At 37.7% G+C, this 25,058-nt stretch overlaps 1 protein-coding gene across 1 annotated transcript; it reads left to right on the top strand.

Moving 5' to 3' along the window:
* The first annotated feature begins 295 nt into the window (after positions 1 to 295).
* Positions 296 to 20,179, top strand: LOC120307627 (pre-mRNA-splicing factor ISY1 homolog). Its single transcript, XM_039342556.1, has 11 exons — positions 296 to 492; positions 1,977 to 1,999; positions 2,781 to 2,832; positions 5,630 to 5,695; positions 7,774 to 7,816; positions 8,267 to 8,379; positions 8,657 to 8,774; positions 10,698 to 10,820; positions 17,419 to 17,534; positions 18,128 to 18,214; positions 19,401 to 20,179. Exons 1-11 carry the CDS (start codon positions 490 to 492, stop codon positions 19,506 to 19,508), a joined length of 852 nt encoding a protein of 283 aa, XP_039198490.1. The 5' UTR covers positions 296 to 489; the 3' UTR covers positions 19,509 to 20,179.
* Positions 20,180 to 25,058: the final 4,879 nt, after the last annotated feature.

Raw genomic sequence — 25,058 nt, 5'->3', positions numbered from 1 at the left:
CAAAGGTTTTCCTTTTTCCTTTATTTAAGTTTTCTCCTAACTCCCTTTTTCAGAGGCAGGTACTTCTGTAAATCTCAGCCCGCCAATTCCCCCAAGTTTTAATTTTAACTCCGCTACTCCTGACAATCCCCGCACGGTTCGCTCTTAGGCGGGAGATGGCATATAAGGAAGTGGCCGAAAAACGAATAGGGGTCCTGCTTGGAAAACATCAATCAGTGCTAGAATGAGAGGCGATACGACGAAATCTCTTAAGCATATCAGAGCTCTTATATAAGAGTCTATATACGCTATTAGCACTTCTGCCTATTCGTGGCAGTCTACTCAAACTTCAACAGACAACCGGAAGTCGCTGTTAAGGAGTACAAGGCAGGAGAACTTAGTGCCGTCGGTTACAGATCAATCTCTTCCGGGTTGCCGTGTTTTTCAAGATACGTTTCCGGCTGGGCGTCACGTTTTGGGGTAGCGTCGTGTTCTGCCGCGGCTGCAACCATGGTGAGTGGGTGGGAGGCGAGGGTCGTGTTGGATCGTGGATTCCAGAATAGCTTCTCCTGTGCTTTGTCTTCATGACTCTTTTGACTTTCTGCTCGTTTTTATATGGCCGGGGTTAGGCATGCACATGTGAAGGAACACTCTTCTGGAAGTGCATGGGAGAGAGTCGAACAGAAGTTATCGTCCTTAGCTGTCTTACACAATTATACCATTGTATAATGGGATTAGATTTGGAGAAGATTCAAGTGTATAAGAATGAGTCTGTAAGGTCTGAAGGGAAATACAAGACTTGCAATTGAAGATTGCTTGCAGAAAATCTGTAGTTTTGTGCAGAGTTAGCAGCTCAATATAATATTTGACCTGCCAACATATAAGAGTGCAGCAAGATAAATACATATTTTTAAAACACTAATTTTGTTATGAGTGGATAGTAACTAGTGTCCAGTACTGTTTAATAATAGCCCTTGAATTCTTTAAAAAATTGTGTATAACTGGATTTTTCATAGCAATTTTATTTCACTATTCTGTGGATCACACACACTCATTAATGCTATTTTTCTTTTGGAACCAGGCTATTACTCTTTTAAAATTGCAGGAATAAAATTCATTTTGAATCCTGCAATTTATTAACTATCAACTATGTTATTTCTAGATTTAAAAAACAAACAAACCAGTTCTGTCATGAGTATCACAAGCACAATTATTTGCTTGTTTTGGATGTTTTTCATATTCCTAGTTGATGATTTTTAGTTCTGTGCACTATTATGTTCTGCTGGATACCTGATCATGTTATGGTTGACTGCTAGAATGGCATCAATCCAGTTGTCCCAATACACCGGGGGTGTCAAACTCGCAACGTCACGTGACATGTGATGTATCGCGACTTTTTTTCTATTGCCGGGAATTGGGTGGGCGCAGTTTTGCATGACACATCCGGCCCATGGGCCGGCAATTTGACACCCCTGCATTAGACCAATAGGGAATGTCTTTAGTTATTTAGTTTTTTTTATTCATTTATTTATATCCTACCCTTATTTTCAAAAATAACTCAAAGTGGTGAACATATCATGCACACCTTCCTCCTATTTTTCCTCACAACAACAACCCTGTGAGTTGAATTGAACTGAGAGAGTGGCTGGCCTATGGTCACCCAGCTGGCTTTCATGACGAAGTCAGGACTTCAACTCATGGCCATTGTTTTCTAGCTGGTGCCTTAGCCACTAGACCAAACTCCTTAGTTTCACATCAGATGTGACAGCATGAATGGCTGGAACATAAACTCACAACTCAATAATTAGTAATGATCAAATCTATTTCTGAAGAGCCACATATGTGAAATTATAATTGCAACTCTTATCACTGGAAGTATTGGATGTTCATACTGTATTAATCTAACAGGATTTTTTATTTCTTTTTGTAAAATTTCTCCAAACTTCATTTTATTAGTATTCATTTAAAACAAATAACAATTATCTCCCTTCTTTAAGGCTCGAAATGCAGAAAAGGCCATGTAAGTAAATTTGAATTTTGTTTTTTTTTTTAATTCTGAGAAATTGTCAGCCTGTTTTTTAACAGTTGAACTAATTGCTATATTTATTCTACACATGCATTTTAATGATTGAGGGAAATAACCACTATATATCTTAAATAAAATCCCACTTCCCTCCAAATACTAGTGGAGAAAACAGGATATTCACATGTATTGTAGTTTCAATGTCCTTTGATTAAGAAAATATGACTGGTTTGTAGGCCAATGTAGACCAACATGTCTTTGTGGGGAGTTGTTTTTAATCTCCATTTCCAAAGAGAAAAATAAACTTACAGAATACAAAATACAGTTTAAAAGGTGTATTGAAAGCTTAAATTTGTTGGATAATCTAGCACAGAACATATGAAAGAATTAGCCCGGTAAGATCCTGGCATTCTTTCATTTTTTTATATTTATAAGGCTTAATCACATTGTGAATTTTGTTTTTCTTTCTTCATATAATGGGAGGATTTGATATTTGTCTGTTATTTAGAATTTTATATTTAAAATATTTTTTAAGGAACAAGGACATTTTTTAAAAAACTTAAAACAATGAGGTTCTACTTTAAAAGGTTCCGACTATAATCTTAAGTCATTTTTCTATGTTTAGTAACTAAAGTCTGTACAACTTTTCAGATAATCAATGCAAACTGCTTTACAGAAATACGTTGATCTCTTTATTTACCCAGTACCAATCATCTAAATTGATGTTTGTAAATCATTTTTAAACAACAGATGTTGAACTAAATTTTCTTCCTTTTAGGACTGCTTTGGCAAGGTTTCGCCAAGCTCAGCTAGAAGAAGGAAAAGTTAAGGTATCAACATGGTTAAACATATATAAACAACTATACATTTAAATACAGAGACTACTGTCCATTGAGAAGGCATACAAATGGGCTCTTGAAAATAACATTAGCAATTCAATCTAGAAATGCAGATGTTAATCTTGGCTGATTGATATGAAATTATTTTATCTCAATTTCACCCCAAAAAGCTGGGACTGGCAAGATATTTTTCTTTGTAAATAGCCGTTCAACGTTTTCACAATATATATCACAAAGTTCCTGATTAAATTGTGGTAATGATCACTATGGTTAATGTGCTAGTGTTTGGGCAATGCAAACCATTTGAAGGAGCACTTCATAGAGCACTTCTCCCAACTTGCTCAGATTATCAAGATGGCCATACCTCTTTAAAAGGCTCAGGGTGTTGCTTTTTCCATCAGGATTATTTGTGAAATAATTTGGCTTGTGCTGATATTGTTTTGAAACTGGTTATTTAGAGACTTCTTGCTTTGTTTGTATGCATGTGGAGAATGCCCTGGCTTAATAATGTGATACCTGAACATTAAACTGAGTTCTAAAGTTAGCTGCTATGTAATGTTCTAATATATACATTTATCTTCTCTTCCCAGCTTTGTAGATGTTATATATATTTTGCATGTGCGATTTAAATGAAAGCACTATTGCAGTCATTGATTGAAATTCAATATAATAAATAAAAAAGGAACAAAATAAAATATTTAGCAATTTTCATATCTAAGCAAGATTGCTTCTGCAGATAGTCATTCTGTTCATGCTGGTGATCTTCTCGTGGCATATTCATTTTGCTAAATACGAAGCAAAATTTTATCACGAAATAGGCAACTTTAGGATTTATGACATATGCAAAATTGGTTCTAAAAAGTTTCTTCAGAACAAAGAAGATATGCAAGATTGCTTGTGTTTTAACTGTTTTTATTTTATCTCTACATCTGTCAGTGTTTAAAACTTCTTGTATGAACTACTAGACGAGTTGACTGCAGCTGAATAAAAATGAAAATAAATAAATAAGATCCCACATAATTTGTGGGACAGATCTGAAATAAGTAATATAAATCTCCATTAACTATAACAGTGGTTCTCAACCTGTGGGTCGGGACCCCATTTGGGGTCGAACGACCATTTCACGGGGGTCGCCAAACAACGCAGTCTGCCATTTTCCCCCCCTTTTCCTTAGCTGTGCTACTCCCTTTTATTCTATTGGCTTTTGAAAGCCAATAGAATAGACTCTCTTGAATAGAGTCTAATCCTATTGTCTTTCAAAAGCCAATAGGAATTGTCCAGGCTGTCTCTGCCCTGCTGAGCCCGCCAAAATCCCATTCTGCAAACGGTGCTGCACCAGTTGAGTAGTCCTCGACTTACGACCAGTTGAGTAGTCCTTGACTTACGACCAGTTGAGTAGTCCTCGACTTACGACCAGTTGGGGGTCGCGGCATTAAAAAGGTTGAGAACCACTAAACTATAACATAAGATTTGAACAATTTGGTTTTATAAAATGTTTTATAGATGGCACCTTGATCCACAAAAAATGTCTTTTATGTACCCTGACTTACAACCTAAATGTTGGAGATGTGGTTGTATGGACGCTACTTATTATCATATTTGGTGGTCGTGCAGAGAGATAAAAGCATTCTGGATTAAGATATGGTGGAATATCCAGAGAATTTTTAAAAGGAGGGTAAAATTTACTCCACAATTATTTTTGTTAGGTATAGTTACTGATTGTGACACAAAGGAGGTTATATTGATGTTAAACTTGATAACAGCTGCGAGGCTGTTAGTAGGACAATATTGGAAGAAGGAATCTTTGCCTACATTGCAGGAATGGTTTCTTAAAGTGTCTCATTTGGCGGAAATGGCAAAGATTTCGGCTTTCTTAAAGGGACAAACGCAAGAGAAATTTCTTGCTGTTTGGGATAAATGGATAAAATTCATACAATTTAAATTTGATATAAAAAATATTATATAGTTTTTTCATAATTTTTAACTTATATATATATATATATTTTCTATTTTATATTCTTTTTTTATAAATTTTTTTAACTTTTTCTTTAATTAAGCCTATATTCTGCTCTGGGAGGTCCTGGGGGGGGAAGGGGGGGTTTGGGTAGGGGTGGGGGAAGGGGGGTTTTGTTGGGTAATGTTTGTTTTTTATTTGTATATGTTTTTTGTTTTTGTATTGTTTCTTATTTTTTGTAAAATTTATAAAACTCTTTAATAAAAAAAATAAAAAAAAACAAAATGTTCAAGTAAAAATTGAGAATGATGCACAGGAAGTTTCTAATAATGTAGACTAGTCTCTTGTAGAGCAGCCTTTGTTTCAGTACTGTAAGCCAAAGTCATGTGCTTTATAGAAATCAAGCATCTCTGAAACACTCAACATTCTGATAAATTTATTTTTTGAAACCAACTAGAGATAGTCATATGTTTTCACTTTCAACTCAATAATTTTCTTAGCAGAAAATCAGCTATTTGACATTTTGATCTATGCATAAAAATTAAAATTGAGAATCACATGGCTGTCCATTGATACAGTATTCTATCATCACGGGTTGAACTCAGTGTCATACCCATATCATTAGATAGCCATGTGATCCTTAATTTTAACATTTATGCAACAAAGTTTTCTTTCAATTGATTGTTAAGTTAATATAGCTATTATGTTTCTATCCAACCTGTCATGGATGTAAGAAAGTATATACATCAGCTATGTAAGTAAACAAAAATAAGTTATTGGAAAGTACATAGCTTAATGCTAGGATAGTGGTAATGCATTTGCTTGTTTCAATAGGAAAGAAGACCTTTCCTTGCATCAGAATGCAATGAATTGCCCAAAGCTGAGAAATGGAGACGACAGGTATTTTTCTTTTGAGATCATGTATCAAATTTAAATCTGTAAAATTAAGTTTGTTTGTATATTTTTACTGGTAGTCCTTGAGTTATGACTAATTGTTCAGAGACCATTCAAAGTTGTGCCGGTGCTGAATGAAGAGACTTACAACTGGTCCTCAAAGTTCTGGCTGTTGTAGCGTCTCTGTGATTACACGAACAAAATTAAAGCACTTGTCAACGAGCTTGCACTTGTGATTGGTTGCAGCATTCCATGCCTATGTGATCACCATTTGTGACTTTCTCTGTTGGTTTCCCACAAGCAAAGTCAATGGGGAAGCTGGCAGGGAAGGCTGCAAGCCACTCAGATAAGTCTTCCCTATCCCCAGCCTTCACTCACATCACCACACCTTCCTTTCTGCCTCTTTGCTTGCATTTACCCTGTGCCCTCTGTCCCCAACCTTGCTCGCAGGTTCCTATGCACGCATCTCGCATCCTCTTTCTCCAGCCTTTTTGCACTCACACGGACCTCACACACTCTTTCTTTGGTTTTCCTGTGCCATCTTGCCCCAGCCTCCTTAAGCTTCACGTACTCTGCATCTCTTTCTTCTCTGCTCTCACATGCAACCTGCGCTTCCTTTTCCCAGCCTCCTTGCCCTCACATGCACATATGTCCCCTGTGCTCTTTTTCTCCAGCCTTCCTGAGTTTACACTGCACTGTAGTACTCCCTTGTGTGCAGCCTGTGCTGAGCCTCCTAAGGTCTTACCCCTCTCCCTGTGGCACCCTTGCCTTCTTTACTAGAAACTCCTTCCACTTCTCACTTAACGGCCCACTTGCCTGAGTTAGGACAACAACCAGAACTGCCTAGATTGCTATCACTAAGCAATGTGGTCATGTGATGTCATGCTTTAGGACCACATTGCTTTATGACAGCAATTATGGTTCCAGTTACGGTTGTAGCTCAAGGACTACCTCTACTTCCTTTTCTTTAGAGGCTTAAAGAAATATTGTTATGTCACCTACTTTGAGGTACAAAACCGCCATATTGCAGTGCACTATTGGGAAGTGAAAAAAATGTAAGTATTTAAAATATCATTAGATCCAAGGGTGTCTGCTCTGTGTACACAAATTTGTTAAGAGAACAGATACTTCAGACATGACATAAACACAAGTGATATAAGAAAGCCATATTATTTTATACATAGGGAAGATGAACAAATAGATGAATTAAATAGCTTAATTTATGGGAGAGAGGTCTTGTGGTTAAAGTACAGTAAAATAACAAATATATTAGTTATAGTAACAACAAAAAATATTCAAGTCTGACAGATGGCATAAGATGTATGGGCAACTGCTTGATGAATTAGGTAAAATACAGATATTTTGTTTAATAAAGAAAACCAGAATAATAATTAAAAGACAGTGGCTTTGATCCAGAATTGTTTTGTATTCAAAATAAATAAAATAGGTGGATTCTATTAACACGAACTGTGTTGCATTGGACATATATTCAGTATTAACATATAAAATGTCACCTAGCTGTTCAGGTACACTAAAAGCACAAATGGCTAAAACTAAAATTTAATGTGACGTTAAAGGTATTGTTTATATTTATTCTTTCAGCCAATTCTTTTTCAATATTCAAATGGAGCAATAAAATTAAAATATAAACATTTAACTTTTGTAGTTACTGTTAGCGCTTTAAACTAAGCAGTATAAATGGGTTGAGGAAATATTTTTAATTAATGTTTAATATTTAAAATCACCTCATTTGGGTGTTATACATGTGGTCACTAAAATAATTGGCCTCCCTTCTATCAGTCAAACATTGCAGACTTTAACAAAGTGGAATAATGGTACAGATGTTAACCAGTACAGGAGGAAAGCTATGTATATGATATTTGATTATATTGCATCTGATGAAATGAGCAGCAGCTCGCAAATAAAATTTTAATAAAATTTGCTAATTGGAAAAGATGTTACCAAGCTCAGATATTAACCAAGAATTTTATAGTTCTAAACATGAGATGTCACAGTGTAAAACAGTACTTTGCTACTCTTTCGAAGAAAAGAACTAACCGTAGCTTATTGTCTCTTTTCAAAAGATTATTGGTGAAATTTCCAAGAAAGTGGCCCAAATTCAAAATGGTAAGTTCCTAATGATGGGAGTAATCTTAGTATCCTTCTGCAATTGTAGAATCTAATTTTCAGTAATATTTAAATCTGCACCTTTTCCTAGTTGTTAATTAAGAAGTATGGTACCAATTTTATGAGGGCAAATTGATGCCGGTATTCAAAAATATCTGTAAAATGTGCTCTTTTACCCTTTTCTCCCTCTATCCTCCTTGGCCTGATACTGTTCAGCAAACTTATATAAATATTTAAATTGTAATTCATCTGAGAGGATTTGCCTTTTTTATTTAAAACATACTAAAATTTTTAAATAATTTGAGGGCCATTATCCAGAAGCAGTTATTGAAAGGAGTAAAGCAATATGATAGCTCTTTTATAATTCCCAGAGATTTTCAGGATAGAAAACAATATTGTTTCGGTTTGAAAAGACCACAGGATAAACTGTATTTTCTTCTTTAAAAATAGCTGGTTTAGGTGAATTCAGAATTCGTGATTTGAATGATGAAATTAACAAACTCCTAAGAGAGAAGGGACACTGGGAGGTCCGTATAAAGGAGCTGGGAGGACCTGATTATGCAGTGAGTATGCAGTAATCCCTGTGAGGAGGTGCAAAAAGTATAAATGTATTATTCCAAAGTTGCTAATAAAATATTTGATAAAAGAACCACTCAGACAAATTGCAAGTTCAAATATTTTAGTCTCCCTGTTGAAATAATTTCTTTGACTACTCCCCTGTACAATTTGGGCAGATCCTGGTCACATCAGTTGGTTAAAATTTTGTCTACAGAGATAGATAGGGATTTTTTTTTTTTTAAATTTACGGCTCATCTCCCTTTTAAATAAAACATTTTATAGAGAATTGGCCCTAAAATGCTTGACCATGAAGGAAAAGAAGTTCCAGGAAACAGAGGTTATAAATACTTTGGAGCAGCTAAAGACCTACCTGGCGTTCGAGAGCTTTTTGAAAAAGAACGTAAGTATCTGCATGTTGATTGGACTATTACTGTAATGGTAATACATTGCATGTAAATGTTTGTGTGCTTAAAGTTCTTTTAAGATAAAATGTAGGTAATTTATTTTCCTGTTTTTTGATCTTGTAAAGCCAGAGTTGTTTTAGAAATGAATGAAATTTAATCAATTAATCAGTCAATCTTGTCTTTACATTCCTTGGCCCACCATATAATGTTAAGCATGATTACAATAGTTTATCTGCTCCGGTGCAGAGAATCAATATGGGCAGACCCTGTATTAAGAAAGTCAGATTTACAGACAACCCATACTTAACAACGGGCTGCCTATTATTAAAAATGTTCTTACTCGAGCTGATGAACCACTGAAGCTACACAGTTTTCTTATTTGTTTGTTTGGGGGGTTTTTTTGCATTTCTGAATCGCCCATCTCCCTCAAAGAGGAACTATACAATAAAACGTCAAAATATAAAAAATAGTATATAAAAATGATTAAGCTAGAATTAAAATTTTAGAAGGAGGCAAGAATTATTAAGACCTGTTAAAAGTTAATTAAAAAGGTGAAGGGAGGATTCTCGGGGCCCCAAACAGCCCCATGGCTATATATTCCTTTGAGCTACTCCTGTGAGGTCACAGAGCCATGTTTTAACTCTTTTTCGGAAGTCCAGGAGAGCGGAGGCCTGTCTCACCTCCAGCGGAAGAAAATATTCCACAGGGCAGGGGCAATGGCAGAGAAAGCTCTCTTTGTAGACCCCGCCAATTGGAGTGTGTTAACTGATGGGGTCTGCAACATATCTTCCCTGCCTGGCCTGCTGGTGGGCTAATGTGATGGGACAAATGCACTTCCATAGATAGCCTGGCCTCGTGCCATGTAGGGCTTTATAAGACAAAACCAAAGCCTTGAATTGGATCCAGAAGCAAACTGGCACTCAGTGCAGTTTGTGGAACACAAGTGTTACATGTGCCCTTCTCTGAGCATCCAATATAGCTTGTGCAGCTGCATTCTGCACCAGCTGAAGATTATAGATACTTTTCAAGGATGGCCCCTTGAATGACTGAGTGGAGAGCCTCCCTATCTGGGAAAGGATGCATCTGGCCCACAACACAGAGTTTGTGGGTATTAAAAATGCACAGTTTCAGGGGTTCATAAAAATATTGCATGGCTTCAGCAGTTCATCAGCTCAAAAAAGGAGAATGCTGTCCTTGTTCATAGGTACAAATTCCAACTTATGTACAAATTTGAGTTAAAGACAGAGTTAGGAACGGAATGTATTCTTAACCCAAGGAATGCCTGTAATGTTATCTTTTATTTTACTTCTTATCTCTTCCACAATATAAATATATAAATTCCATAATAAATAATTGGTGCCTTTCTGGACTATTTCAAAATGATTATAACCAAATTTGTCAAATGTGTATGGAGATTCTCAGTCATTCAGGACATGGTTGTCCCAAAGATGCTTTTCAAAAGGCAACTGGAATTTCTTGCTTTTTTCCTTGAAAATGTTTCACTTCTCATCCAGAAGCTTCTTCAGTTCAGTTTTTCAGTTCTTCAATTTAACAAATATAAGACACCGTGCATTTAAAAATGGGAAGGTTTCTATGAAATAGCATGGGTGGTGCAACATCTTAATTCTTTTTTAGATAACTTCAGGTTATGATAAAATGATAGAACATGGGTATCTATATAACAGTAGCAAACACAGCAGCTGCACTATTCAAATCATCCAAAAAGAAGAGAGTTTGATTGTATCTTGAGAAGAGACTCAAGTAAAAATAAGTATAAGAAGTACTCTGTCCAAGAAGTCCTTTAGCTTGATTAAGTTGATTACAAGCACTAGTAAACTTTTAATTGAACCTGTGACCTAAAATTTGCTCGTTTATGCTTCTGTTTTATTTTTTGGAAACGATTTAATTTGTTCCATTAGCCCTTCCTCCTCCACGGAAAACTCGAGCTGAACTCATGAAAGCTATTGATGCAGAATACTATGGCTACAGAGATGAGGATGATGGTGTCCTCGAACCACTGGAACAGGAACATGAAAAAAAAGGTATAGGAAATAACTGTTGGCTTTTTGATAATAGCATTTATTCTGGGTTTTGGTAGCCAGAAATGACTTGTATTAAATATTCCAGTTCTTGAATATGAGCTTATAGCTGTATTCTGTGAGATTCAGTCTTCCTCTTACTCCATGGTACTCCAGGGATCTCCTCTGTTACTTAACCACTTGGAGGACTCAACTAAAAGCAAGATCAGTTGGGAGAAATCGTATCAAGAGCTTTGGCTGTTTTATGTTCCAGACATTGATCAGATTCATAACAAAATTGGCTACCAAATTGTTGTATTCTCTATTGCAGGTTGCTAGATAACTTTCTAAAAGAATTATAAATGCTAGGAATTTAAACTCAAATTTTTTGCATTTAAAGTATGTACGACCATCATGTCCCATTCTAAAAAGTAAAGTACTTTTGGAATCTGTTGAAAGTTCATTTGATAATTTAGAAATCAGATTATTCATCAGATTTTGAATAATCATGTCACTCACTGTCATTAGCTTTACTGGCATCTTGCAGTAAGACTTGCATTAGCGTGAAGCAGTGATAGCTTTAATCTGCAACTTCTATGTATTTTTAGCAAGATGTCAAAGCACAAATAGTTCTTAACTCCCATGTATGAGCAGAATACTCCATTCCACAAAAAGATGAGGCTCAGCTGTAGTAACAGAAAACTCCTTAGAACACGGGTGTCAAACTCGCGACGTCAAGTGACGTGTCGTGATGTATTGCAACATTTTTCCCATTGCCGGCAATGGGGTGGGCGCGGTTTTGGCGTGACGCATCCGGCCCACGGGCTGGCAGTTTGACACCCCTGCCTTAGAACACTCCAGAGTTCATTAGTCTCCAGTGAGTTAAAGTTCTTAATGGAGCTTTCTATTTTCAGTTTTTCATGGGAATGATTTATCTGTGAGAGTATTCTGCCAACTCTTAAACAAAAATTTATCTTGATCACCAAAAATTAAATTGAGAGTACACTTCCTAAACATTTTGGAAATCATTAAATCCCCAACTGCTCCTGTTGATAAGACACCAACATTAGATGTCCCCCCAATACACTAAATTTAGAAGGAGACAATGTAAGCACAATCAATTTAAAGGTCACTTCAGATATACAAAGAAGTGTTGGGTAGTAGATAGCGGTACATCAGCAGAATCTCAATATCTTGATGGTTTATCCCAGATGTATATGTCCAGATTTTCAAATAGAATTTTTCAGTAGAGGTATAAATTCCAAAAGCTTACTACTACTTCATCTTTTCATTCAATGGATCATGCACATTGCTGCATTTTGAAAAGAATTGCTTTAAGTAGACTGAAAATGTCCTCACTCAGCTGAGAGTGAGCCAGACCCACTTATTCATTCATGATTAAATTGTGAGTTAAGGGATTCTTACTAATTACTACACTGGATGGAGAAGTAGCATTTTATGACCAAACGGACCTATCTTAAATAAGTAGGAAGCTCTTGGTCTTCCTGAAGCACTCGCAAGCGGTAGAATTTCTATCCTACAGAAAACCTGTTAAGACTTAAAGCAAGCAAATAGTCTTGGTCCCCGACTGCTGATAGCTCCCTGCAAGCCTATCTCTGTATTCACTGTTCTTTTCTTTGTTATTGGGATACCAAGAAAACAAATAGTTTCTTCATTGTTCCAAGGAGAACATGAAGTTGTCATTCTACCTCAGTGGTTCTCAACCTGTGGGTCGGGACCCCATTTGGGGTCGAACAACCATTTCACGGGGGTCGCCAAACAAGGCTGTCCGCCATTTTTCCCCCTTTTGTTTGGCCATGCCCCTGGCACCCGGTGATGTATAAGTGGTTGGGGGTCACCACAACATGGGGAACTGTATTATGGGGTCGTGGCATTAGAAAGGTTGAGAACCACTGTTCTACCTGAAGGTGCAGCTCCCCCACTAATACAACCCACAGCGTAGTGGTTTAGATGTCAGATTAGCAGTGGGGAAATTCAGCTTGTGGTCTGCCTTCAGCCATGGAATTCACTGGGTGACTTTGGGTCTGTCACTTTCTCTTAGCTCAACCTATTTCACAGTATTTTTGTTATGGAAAAAAATTATGTATGTATGTATGTATGTATTTCCCGCCTTTATTATTTTTACAAAAAACTCAAGGCAGCAAACATATCCATCACACCTTCCTACTCCTATTTTCCCCACAACAACAACCTGTAAAATGGGTTGGGCTGAGAGTGACTGCCCCAAGGTCACCCAGTTGGCTTTCATGGCTAAGTCAGGACTTGAACTCATGGTCTCGCGCTTTCTAGCCACACACCTTACCCAGTAGACCAAACTGGTTCTCTACATTTGCATCTAGTTTTAAAACATAATCTCTTGTACCAAACATTTTCAGTACCATGGCTGATAAACAAGATTGGAAGGTTAATGACCCTTATTTTCTAGCCTAATGCCTGTATTGTATAGCCTTTTTCTGTGAAGGAGTCAGATGTTTTTAATGCAGTTTAGTACCGGTAAATGCTGCTGCCATGTATTGGTAATCCTGGCTGAATCTGCTGTCATGGTAATTAACTCCAGAACGTGGATCCTCATTTATCACATGCATACAGAGGAAATTAATGCATGTGTTTTAAAAATGAACGGGCCTAAATAAAACTAAATGACTTGAAATAAGGAAATAACTAAATTGCCTCTTTTAATTTTGTTAAAATTCTATAAGTGAATGTGAGTGATCTCCTAGCAGAACTTACTTCTTATCAACAGAGCGCTTTGCTGTGTTGCTTTTGAATTCAGAATACTGTTGCGTTTCAAAGATTTACACAGATAATAAGATGAGATGGATTTAAAGAATTGTGGAATTGGAAAGGACCCCCAGATAATCCTTGAGTTATGGCCAGTCACTTAACGACCATCCAAAGTAATGATGGAATTTTACTCATGAACCATCCTCAAATTATGACTGCTGCACTACCCCACATGATTTCAGGCAGGTGACAACTGGCTCAAATTTATGACTGATTGCAGCATCTTAGTGTCACATGATCACATTTGGCAAAAAACACCCTTTGGATAACATAGATTCAGATTTACAACCATATGATTCACTTAACGATAGTGGTGCCAGGCTTAACAACTGTAAAAACAATCTCAAAATAGAGTCCAGTCATGTTGTAACCTGAGTTTTGACTGCAACAGCTTACAACTAAAATCTGGGTTTCAATTGTGCTTGTAAATTGAGGACTTGCTGCATTTAATCCAGTCCCCTGCTAGATATAGGAATCCAGATTAAAACACTTCCAACAGATGCTTTAGATGCAGTACCTGTATAGACCACTTGAAGCACCAAGAGAAAGGGAGCTTACTTCTCTTTTGATTCTAATTCCATTTTCAGTCTACTTTAATGTTAGGATTTTTCTGCCAAAAGCTATGTTCCTATATCTTAAACCCATTATTCTATATAGGTGGCACCATGCTCAATAGTAGTAACTGTGAGAGGGACCTCGGAGTCCTAGTAGACAATCACCTAAATATGAGCCAGCAGTGTGCTGCAGCTGCCAAAAAGGCCAACACAGTGCTAGGCTGCATTAACAGAGGGATAGAATCAAGATCACGTGAAGTATTAATACCACTCTTCAATGCCTTGGTAAGGCCACACTTGGAATACTGCATCCAGTTTTGGTCACCACGATGTAAAAAAGATGTTGAGACTCTAGAAAGAGTACAGAGAAGAGCAACAAAGATGATTAGGGGACTGGAGGCTAAAACATATAAGGAACGGTTGCGAGAATTGGGTATGTCTAGTTTAACGAAGAGAAGGACAAGGGGGACATGATAGCAGTATTCCAATATCTCAGGGGCTGCCATAAAGAAGAGGGAATTAAGCTATTTTCCAAAGCACCTGAAGGCAGGACAAGAAGCAACGGGTGGAAACTAATCAAGGAGAGAAGCAACCTATAACTAAGGAGAAACTTCCTGACAGTGAGAACAATTAATCAGTGGAACAGCCTGCCTCCAGAAGCAGTAAATGCTCCAACACTGGAAGTTTTTAAGAAGAGACTGGACAGCCATTTGTCCGAAATGGTGTAGGGTTTCCTGCCTGAGCAGGGGGTTGGACTAGATAACCTCCAAAGTCCCTTCCAACTTTACTACTACTATTATTATTATATTTTGACTTTCGGATTGATAGAGAGCAGGTTTTGCTTGTACCCAGTCTTGTCAAGGCTATATGTTACCATTTCCTTTCATAGGAACTAATTTCTCGTTCCTGGATCATGCTCGTTGTCTTTCAGTCTAATCCTTCATAGTGTGGAACTCAGAATTAGATCTAATAAATTCATTTTGCAATTAACTATTATTCTAAGGTTCTTTTCACATCTATGCAAATACCTTTGTGTGCATATGTATTCTTCAGCAAAGAAATTGGCATTTGTTTTTGTTAAATTTCATTTAATTTCCTGCAGTCCATTTCTTTAAACCTATTAGTACCATTTGAGGCAGGACCGAACACTACTGAATACCTCACTGCAGTATGATGAGGAAACATTAGAAAGCTCTGAGTACAGTTTTCACTCCAGCTATGTATATTATTTCATGCCATCCAGCCCAGTATAACTAGTTTGTTAGTTATGGTGTCAGAGGATACTTTGTTAAATTTTTTGCTGAAATCAAGAAACTATGTCTGTTGAATTTACACAGTTTACTAAGGAAGTTACCCAATTAGAACATGAGATAAGACTAACCTGGTGAGACTTGTTTAAGATAAATCCAAGATCGTTGCTTTTTCAGATGCATATGGGTCAGTCTCCTTATAATTCATGCAAGAGTCTTCCGAGGTCCTCATGTGAGACTGATTTATAATTTCATGGATCTCGCCCCACTCATCTTTTTTTTTTGTTTGTTTCTTAAAAATAGGGATATGTTGTCTCCTAAACCAGACATTAGCAATCAGAAGTACTATCTGAAGGTAACGCAGACAGATTCAACCTGCTATTATGCTTCAGTGTCATTGAATCTAGCAGCTTTTGCTAGAATAAAGAGCAAAAGGGTGCGAACACCTGTCTTCAACTCCTTAAAGCAGCAGCACCTTTTCCTGGGACCACATGGCTGCCCTCTTTATCTGCTACCTGATCTTAGACAATAAAACATTTGGCCTAAGGAATTGAAAAATGGTGCTAGATTCATGTTCCCACATCTTCCAAATAATCTTTTTGTCTTCAAATCTAAAATGCTTAAGCCTGTATAGATGCTCCTTCTCTAATTTTAACCAAGATGCATTGTACTGTTTCATCAAGTTAATTAATTTGGATTTCTAAGCAGACATGGGTATTTTTAATATTCAGTGCAACTCCTCCATTTCTGCTGTTTCTCTTCCTTTTGAAAAAAAAAAGGTACATAATGCCAATTATGTACCTTTCAACTGTTACTTTATTGGGTCTCAATTATACCCAGTATATCATATTTTCCTTCTTTTATTAAAAGTTCTTGTTCATTTGGTATATTATGTTCTTTCAGATATTCACTGATTTGTTTAATAGGTCCTATTAAGAGAAACTCTTCTAGCTCTGCAAGGCTTTAAATGATCTCTGAAAACTTACATTTTTTTCTCCAAATTCTGGCATTGGCGTACCGATCTAGTTTATGTTTTGGGTTGGGTATGTTAGAGTTAGATTTATTATCACATTTACTTTTTGTTCAGTATAAGCATTTGCTTTTAAATGTATATGTCACCCAGAGTCTGTGTTGAATTGAACAACTATATAAGTCTTAATTACAAATAAAATTATAAACACCCCCCCTTTTTTTTACAGCTTACAAATGTCTTTTTCTCCAACCACCACAGTATTGATCTTTTCCCTTTTATAAGTTTTGAGTTGCACAATTGCTTATATTTTAGGGGGTAAATATAAAACTAAGCAACCCTGTGACGCGCTGGGTCATCTTTTGAAAGAAAGTTGGTACACTCTGATATGACCAGAGTGAATATTAAATATTCCCATAATCATCTACAAAGCATATATATATCATACATAGAAAAATAATTAAGGTAGCAAACAAACTTCAATAACAAGTCAATATTTACTTATCCTAAAGAGATAAACAGAATGTCCACTATAATGATGAGTAGTTGCTATATCAGTGGTGGCGAACCTATGGCACGCGTGCCAGAGGCGGCACTCAAAGCCCTCTCTGTGAGCATGCGCACCATCACCCCAGCCCTGCCTCCCCCTGCAGCCCCCTCCTCACCAGCAGCCCCCCCTGGAGGAGATTCACCCCCAAGCACGGCCCACACGGAGCCGCACAGCCAAGGACATGGCGGCCAGGCAGCAGGGACAAGACTCTGCCCTCGTGCCCCATTGCACGCAGATGATGCTGTGGGGTACGGACGGAGGGCATGGCTGCCATGGTTCTGCTGGACTGCCTGAACGATCTGCGGCGGGCCATGGAAGTGGTGGGTGGCTGGGTGGGCGGGGCAGGGGCTGGGACAGAGTGGGGTTGGGCATGGCAGGGGTGGGGCCAGTTTTGGGGCACTTGGTCTCTAAAAGGTTCGCCATCACTGTGCTATATCTTAGTAGTTTGCGGTTTTCGATACAACTTTCAAATGTGGCTATTTTGCTTTCCCAGTTATTGCAGAAGCAGTGGAAAGGTGGAAGGCAGAGAAAGCAGCACATCTCGCAAGAGGTGACAAGGAAGAGGAGGAGGAGGAGGAAGAAAACATCTATGCAGTAAATGACAACGAGGTATTATATGTTTCCAATTTTATACTATATATTATATAGTACGCATAGTAAACTATATATTGCACTATATCAGTGTTTCTCAACCTTGACAATTTTAAGGCATGTGGACTTCAACTCCCAGAATTCCACATGCCTTAAAATTGTCAAGGTTGAGAAACACTGCACTATATACTTAACAGAGTGAGTGATAAAAAGATTAACAATTAACAATGTGCAGCTACGTGAGTGATAAAAAAACATTAATTATAAATGTGCAGCTACATATTCACAATTGGACACACCTGCATTTTTCAATGCTACCTTATACACCAGTGTTTCCCAAACTTGACAATTTTAAGGCATGTGGACTTCAACTCCCAGAATTCCACAGCCAGCAACGCTGGCTGTGGAATTCTGGGAGTTGAAGTCCACATGCCTTAAAATTGTCACGTTTGGGAAACACTGTTATACACCATGAATATAATTAATTCTGATTTCTGGCTGGACTCTGGCTGAAGTGCAGTCAGGGGAGCAAGTAATTATTTATTTTGAGACAAAGTTCTAATGATTTGCTAAGCAAACTTTTAATTCAACATTTTCTCAACGCTTTGCAGTCTGATGAAGAAAATGGAACGAAAACCGATGGTGAGGATAGTCAGCAGAAGTTTATTGCTCACGTCCCAGTACCATCACAACAGGAGGTAAGGACTTGCACATGAAGGGAATACAGGAAGCATAACTTTGAAAGGTGGGGGAGGGAGGGAGGAAAAAAAAGTGAAAGGGAAGGATAAAGAAAGAGAGAGGAATTAATGAGGAAGGAAGAAAGGATATACAAGAAGTTTAACTTTGAAAGAAGTAGATTTGTGCACTAGTTGCAGCAAAACAATTAGTACATTTCGAAGTAAGAGGATTTCCTCAGAATATACTATAATAGAGCGTTGGTGGTGCAGTGGTTAGAATGCAGTACTCAGGTACTTCTGCTGGCTGCCAGCAGTTCGGCAGTTCAATTCTCACCAGCTCAAGGCTTACCCATCCTTCCCAAGTCAGTAAAATGAGGACCCAGTTTGTTGGGGGGCAAGATGATGACTCTGTAAACCACTTAGAGAGGACTGTAAAGCACTGTGAAGCGGTATAAGTCTAAGAGCTATTGCTAAATGCTATTCCTGTTGATAGTTGGGTATTCACGTACGCTTGGAAATAAAGGGAGAGATGGTAAAAATGCCACTTTCTTCATTAGGAATTTAATTCATTACTAGACAACCTCTGCCCTGTTGGGTCTTTCTTTTAAAGATCGTCTTTTTCCTAAATATAGAAAACAGAATGACCATGAGAGTAGAATGAACGTCTAACTTCCTGCTGTTGGCTTCCTCATTATGTTTTCCTTCCCTCCCTCATTGTCATTATCTTCCTTCCTTCCTTCCTTCCTTCCTTCCTTCCTTCCTTCCTTCCTTCCTTCCTTCCTTCTTTCCTTTGATATGAAAACTTGATTTGCCATTACAAGGATAGATCTGTATAATCTTTAGGCTCACTAGTGTATTAGTGAGGAAATTAGAACCTTTAAAATGTATTCATACAATGCAAACAATTAAAATGTAGGTTATCTAATTGGCAAGTTATGTTTTGATTGTTTGCATAGTATGAACACTTTTTGTAAGTGTGTTTGCAAGGTGCTGCAGTTGAACAATTTACTAATTTTTATACTCATTTCTGAAAAAATAGTATTGTAACTTGCATTGTTTTTACTAAATGAGGTTCTAGGTTCTATGGGCAAAGTAATTTTTGATCTAAGTAATTAATTCTGTTATCATGCTGTCATTTTCTTAAGTTACTTTTACTAAAGAATTTCCAATTTGCAAGTTTTCAAATTGAATGTTGCTCACTTAACAGATTGAGGAAGCTCTCGTCCGAAGAAAGAAGATGGAACTTCTTCAAAAATACGCCAGTGAAGCTCTTCTGGCTCAAAGTGAAGAAGCTAAAAGACTTCTAGGATTATAGTAATTGCTCCTTCTATTTTTGATAGTCTATCTTAAAACCACAGATAATCTTGATTCTACAGAATCAGTATCTTCTTGATTCTACTGAAATAAGACTTCGCAAGTTCTAGAATGAAAGAGGTTTTTTTTTTCCAAAATACATTTTATTACACATTTTCACTATCCTAATTTATGGGAGTTTATTCATTTTTAGCTTCCCCCTTTGAGTTCTAAATAGCCAGCCTGCTTTGAATTTATCTTTGTCTACCTACTTTCCTCTTTGTTTTTTTTTTTTTAATTTTACCTTAGTAACAACGTATCTAGTAACGGTATTTAATTTTGAATTTTCAAGAAAACTGAAATGTTCTATATAGTTAATATGGAACTAAGTGTTATGATAATGGAGAAAATACTCACTTGGTTGGGTTTTGAAATGCTGAATATTTCAGCAAGTAAAATTGTAAATACTGTTTATAAAATCTCTCATTTTTTAGTAAAACTTTATGCACATTTAATTGTTCTTTGCTTTTGTTAAAAATACTAAAATTTGTCGCTGTGAATATAGTAATTTATAAATAGTATGAATTCTAGGAATATATGAATATTAACAAGATGAATAACTGAAACAAAAAAAATCACACATTCTATGTAAAATTTTGTGTGTATGTGTACAAAAAATTAATTTTCTAGGAACAGAGGTTTATGAGTGTTTTTATCATAGGCTTTTTACAATGATATACAACTACAGTACATTATTATATAATTAGTCCAAGTCATACAGCAACATGCAATTTATATCATGTGACCCATTTTTTACTATCAAACCAACAAGTATGGATGCTAATATTTAGCAATTGTAAGACAAAACAAAATATTTTTAAATACCAGTCAAATCTGTCTTAATATACTTTATATCGTACTGACAAGAATGGAATTTTAAAATATACTTTATACAATCAGCATAGTATCCAGCTATATATAAACTTGAAGCAAAATTTCAATACTTGGAATGAGAGAAAAATAATATAATATTATAGTTTTATGCAAATGCACCTATTACTGGCAAAGCAGACATTATTGGCAAAGCTAATTCTTTAAGGTTTAAACCCTTTCCACCATAGTAAGTGAGATTGACTCTGAGAATTAGATGCACTAGAGCAGACATGTCAAACTCAAGGCCTGTGGGCCAGATGTGGCCCATGGGGCCAGCCCGGGGATGGTGAAGGACCAGCTCCGGCCCACCCCAGCCAGAGTGGGCACACGCACAGGAGGTGGTGAACATGCGATGCCCAGCAGCAGCCGCAGCCTGCCAGGTGGATCTGAGTGCTGTGGCTGCTCGGCCGACCCTCCAAGTAACAGGCAGAGGCGCAGGAGGGGAGGCACACCATTTGGCCCGCTGGATGCGCTGGGCAGCCGCCCAGGAAAGCAGGGCTAGGCAAGGCCAGGGGCTCTGGGAACTTGAGGACTGGGCCAGGTGCCTGGCCCCCAAGGCCCCAGGCAGCCTGTGCCATTCGAGGGGGCCCTACATGGCCTGGGAGGGTTGGTGAAGCTCCTCCGGTAGATTAGGCCCTGGCGCCCACCTTGGTCTCACCCCCTCCTATATTGCAAGAATATTGGAAAAGCTCAGGAGGATCTTCAGGCAACACAGCATATGTGCACACTTCAAACCCAAGAATACACTAAGACAGAAACTTGTCCACTCCAAGGATAAAGCATCCAGACACAAACTGAGCAACATGGTATATGCAGTACAGTGCAGTGAGCCATGTGCAGATCTGTACATTGGGGAAAGAAAACAACCACTCTATAAACGCACGGCACAACATAGGAAAGCAAACCCATCAAGACAAGATTCAGCAGTCCATCTGCATTTAAAAGACAAGGCCACTCTTTCGAAGACAGCAAAGTCCACATTTTTGACAGGACTGCTGGTTTGAAAGAGGGGTCAAAAAGGCCATCTATGTCAAAATTAAACAGCCCTCCTCAACAAAGGGGGAGGGATACAACATCATCTATCTCCAACAGTTTCAAGCAGGCTCCACACCCATTTGCTCTACTCAGGTGACTCTGATGACATACATAAAGCTTCAGGTGGCCTCAACGACTCTAAAAAATGCAAATGACCAGCTGTCTGCAAGGAATAAAAACCCTTCCATTCCCCACCATCCAGTCAGAGCTGAAGAAGCTTCTTGGATAAGAAGTGAAATGTCTTCAATGTTTTTCACTGAAGTCCAGTTGCCGAGTGAAAAAGCATCTTTGGGTTTACTTTCTAGTGTGAATGGTGATAATGGGAGAACCAGATACGAGTTTTGGGAAAAACTATGGTATTCTAAATAAATGCAATCCAGAGAAACATTATATTGCTAGCTGAAATGAATGGGTAGGTGTAGGTGAAACAGGTACAAAAGAAATGGGTTATTTAGAGCCTGAAGAATGAAAGAAAATGTATCTATGTTGATTTTGCAGAGATATGAGATGAGCGGAGTTTGTGGTTGTTTGCTAAATATAATAACAGTACATGATGGAAGTATGTCAGGAACGGAGAAAAAAACATCTACACATGAAGGTACAATTTATGAAGAAGAGTCTTTCCAAGTAACAGTCAACACTTGGTTAGAACTAGATAAGGTTCGATAGCAATCAAGGTAGGGTGGGACTTAGTTCATTTATGGCTACATCTAAACTGATCCCTCTTTTTACCCCTCCCCCAGTCTGCCAGTCCTACAACAACATATATGTAAATAAATAAAATGGTTAATGACTTGTTCAACTCTAGGCAGGGAATAAAACAAGGATGTGTGATGTTCATTACTTGCTGAATGTATTTATAGATAAATGTACCAGAGATGCTTATAGTGACAATAGATATGCATTGATTCGGTCTATAAGTGTACTTTGTATGCAGATAATACCAGGTTGTTGACTGAGAAACTGAACATATATTAGTATTGTATGATACAATGAGGAGCATAAATTTCAAAAATAATACAATATAAAGAGAAATGAGAGAAAAACAGTGATTACCAGTTTTATATAAATGATAAAAATAGTAAATGAAATTGTGTAACTTGGAAAGATGGGCAAAGACTTTAATATGCAAACGCTATTCAAGAATACACTTTGCATATATGGGTTACAATTTATACTAATAAGTTGGCAAGCAAGCCTAAGCTATAGTGATCCCACTTATAAAGGAGTTTACATCCACTCTGATAGTTCTTGTTCTACTTCTCTGTGACTTTCCAGTATCTGACTTTCCTGTTGGTCTTCGTCATCATTATCCCTCAGACACATCATTTCCTCATTTTTATATGGTGGGGGTTCTCCTAAAGGCATTCTTTTAGTAATGGCAATTTCTATTAATCTCTGTACCAGTCCTCTTATACAGGGGATTATGCAGCAGCCCAAGGCTACTAAAACTCCAAAAAGGGCAATAAAAGAAGTGATGTGGCACCAGTATATTCTTCCATTTCCCAAACCATGATTCTAATATTCCTGTTATTGAAGTGTCCGCTCCAGAGTTGGTAGCCAATTCTTCTGATAAAATAGTTAACCCTTGCAAAGCCCCAGTTATAGTTCCATCAGGAGCTGTGTTATTAGGAATGAAAGTACAGCATCCTTTTTCTCCTACCATTACAGAAACACCTTTCTCTGCTAACAACATCTCTAATGCTAATCGGTTCTCCCAGGCCATTCGATTTGTATGTTTGATTAGCCTGTATACACCTTAAATCTATCCATTCTACATCCCGTGGAATTTGAATATCACTATCTCCCAATGTAACTGAATTTAGGTCAGGTTGTGTTTCAGCTGTCTAAATTTCAATTTCTCCTATAATTGGGTATGTGGGATAAAGAGTCTCTGTTGATGTCAGACCTTTACATATTTTTAACCAATCCTCCACTATTACGATGTTACAAGGTCCTTCACACAGGGACAGACTGGTCCACAATCACAACAGTGATAACAACAACAACATTCAGTAACTCAATTGCAATCACAGAACCAACACATTATGTAGAACAGTGTTTCTCAACCTTGACAATTTTAAGGCATGTGGACTTCAACTCCCAGAATTCCACAGCCAGCATTGCTGGCTGTGGAATTCTGGGAGTTGAAGTCCATATGCCTTAAAATTGTCAAGGTTGAGAAACACTGATGTAGAAGTTTGTAGAATGTGGAGGTCCACAGCTTCTTCTGGAATCCTTGGATGGAATAACATAGGTCACCACTCAGATCAAAACAGCCAAAAAGCTGCTACTCCTGCAATGAGAAAAATCACAAACAAACCCAGGCTATTATTTCTTCACCCCCACAATGACCACATCAATTTTTGGTAATTTTTATTCACAGTGGGTCTTCTCCAGAAATTATTTTCCACTCTTTTGGCTCCACCCTTTTTCTTTCTTTCAAACTGCTATTTCAGTTGTTAGGAGGACTTGGTAGGGATGACCCCAGGCTGAAGTAAGTTTTTCTTCATACCAGCTTTCTATCAGGACCCAATCACCAGGCTAAAACTTGTGGACAGCAAACTCCAATGGAGGTGTCTGGGCTAACAATCCTTGCTTCCTGAAAAAAGACAAAGCAGAAAACAGCCCCAGTATCTAATTCTTTATAAACATGTCATTAGTTTATAATTTCCCACCTGAGGTAATTTAAAATCAACTTGAATGCATTGAAATAGCCTCACCACTAGATGTTATAGAGCATTTTATGTATTTGTTTACATATCATATATTAACCAACCATAACCATAGAAAAGTATCAACCATCCCTCCCTTCAGTGGCTGCTTCTGTGTCCTAGCTATTGCTTTATTCAACATCTGTCTCCCATCTGGCAACATCCACCTCCCACTTTCTTCTACTTCCTATTTTCATTATGTCTCTCTTTTCCCCCCCAACTACTTTGCTATGAACAAGTGTTTACTTCCTTTCGGCTTTCTGATTTAAAATTACCCACACTTGATAAGAAATGCTAACCCATTTTTTCCAAGCCAGGGGTAATATATATATAAAAAATCAATTGGTGTTAATTTGATTCAGGTTCTAAAATGGATTCAACACAAGCATTCATTTTTGTGAAAAATCTCTGATTTTCTGATATAAAAATCGTTTGGCCAATTGTTAATGAAGTTAACAGAATCTTTCTTTACTGCAATTTCTGCTTTCAGGTAGTGAGTCAGATTTCCATATACTTATTTTATTAACAATTTTATCTAATTTAGGTAAAATAGCCTTGCTCTCTACCTTTTTAGCCAAAATCCAGGATTCCTTCTTTTGCTTTTCCGACCAACGGGGGCAAAATTGCAAAGAGGAGAAAATGACAAGCCCCTTTATACAAACTGTCCACCCCCACCCGAAAAAAGAAAGGCGACTAGTTGTGTAACCATGTGTAAAGCGAAGCGGGCGGGGAGCTCTACGGCTGCCCAGGCGATTTCTCGCTCTCTCTCTCAGCGATCCCAGTAAACACGCCAGAGGCTACGAAGGTATCTACGCGAATGAAGCAAGTCGGTGCCTGGCAGGCTCCACCTCTTGGATGACGTAGCAAAAGGGGCGGGCCCGGAGAAAAGC

Source organism: Crotalus tigris, unplaced genomic scaffold (assembly GCF_016545835.1).
Source record: "Crotalus tigris isolate CLP2741 ecotype Arizona unplaced genomic scaffold, ASM1654583v1 scf7180000017799.356649, whole genome shotgun sequence".
In the NCBI taxonomy this organism is placed as follows: Eukaryota; Metazoa; Chordata; class Lepidosauria; order Squamata; family Viperidae; genus Crotalus; species Crotalus tigris.
This window is presented reverse-complemented; position numbering and strand designations above follow the sequence as displayed.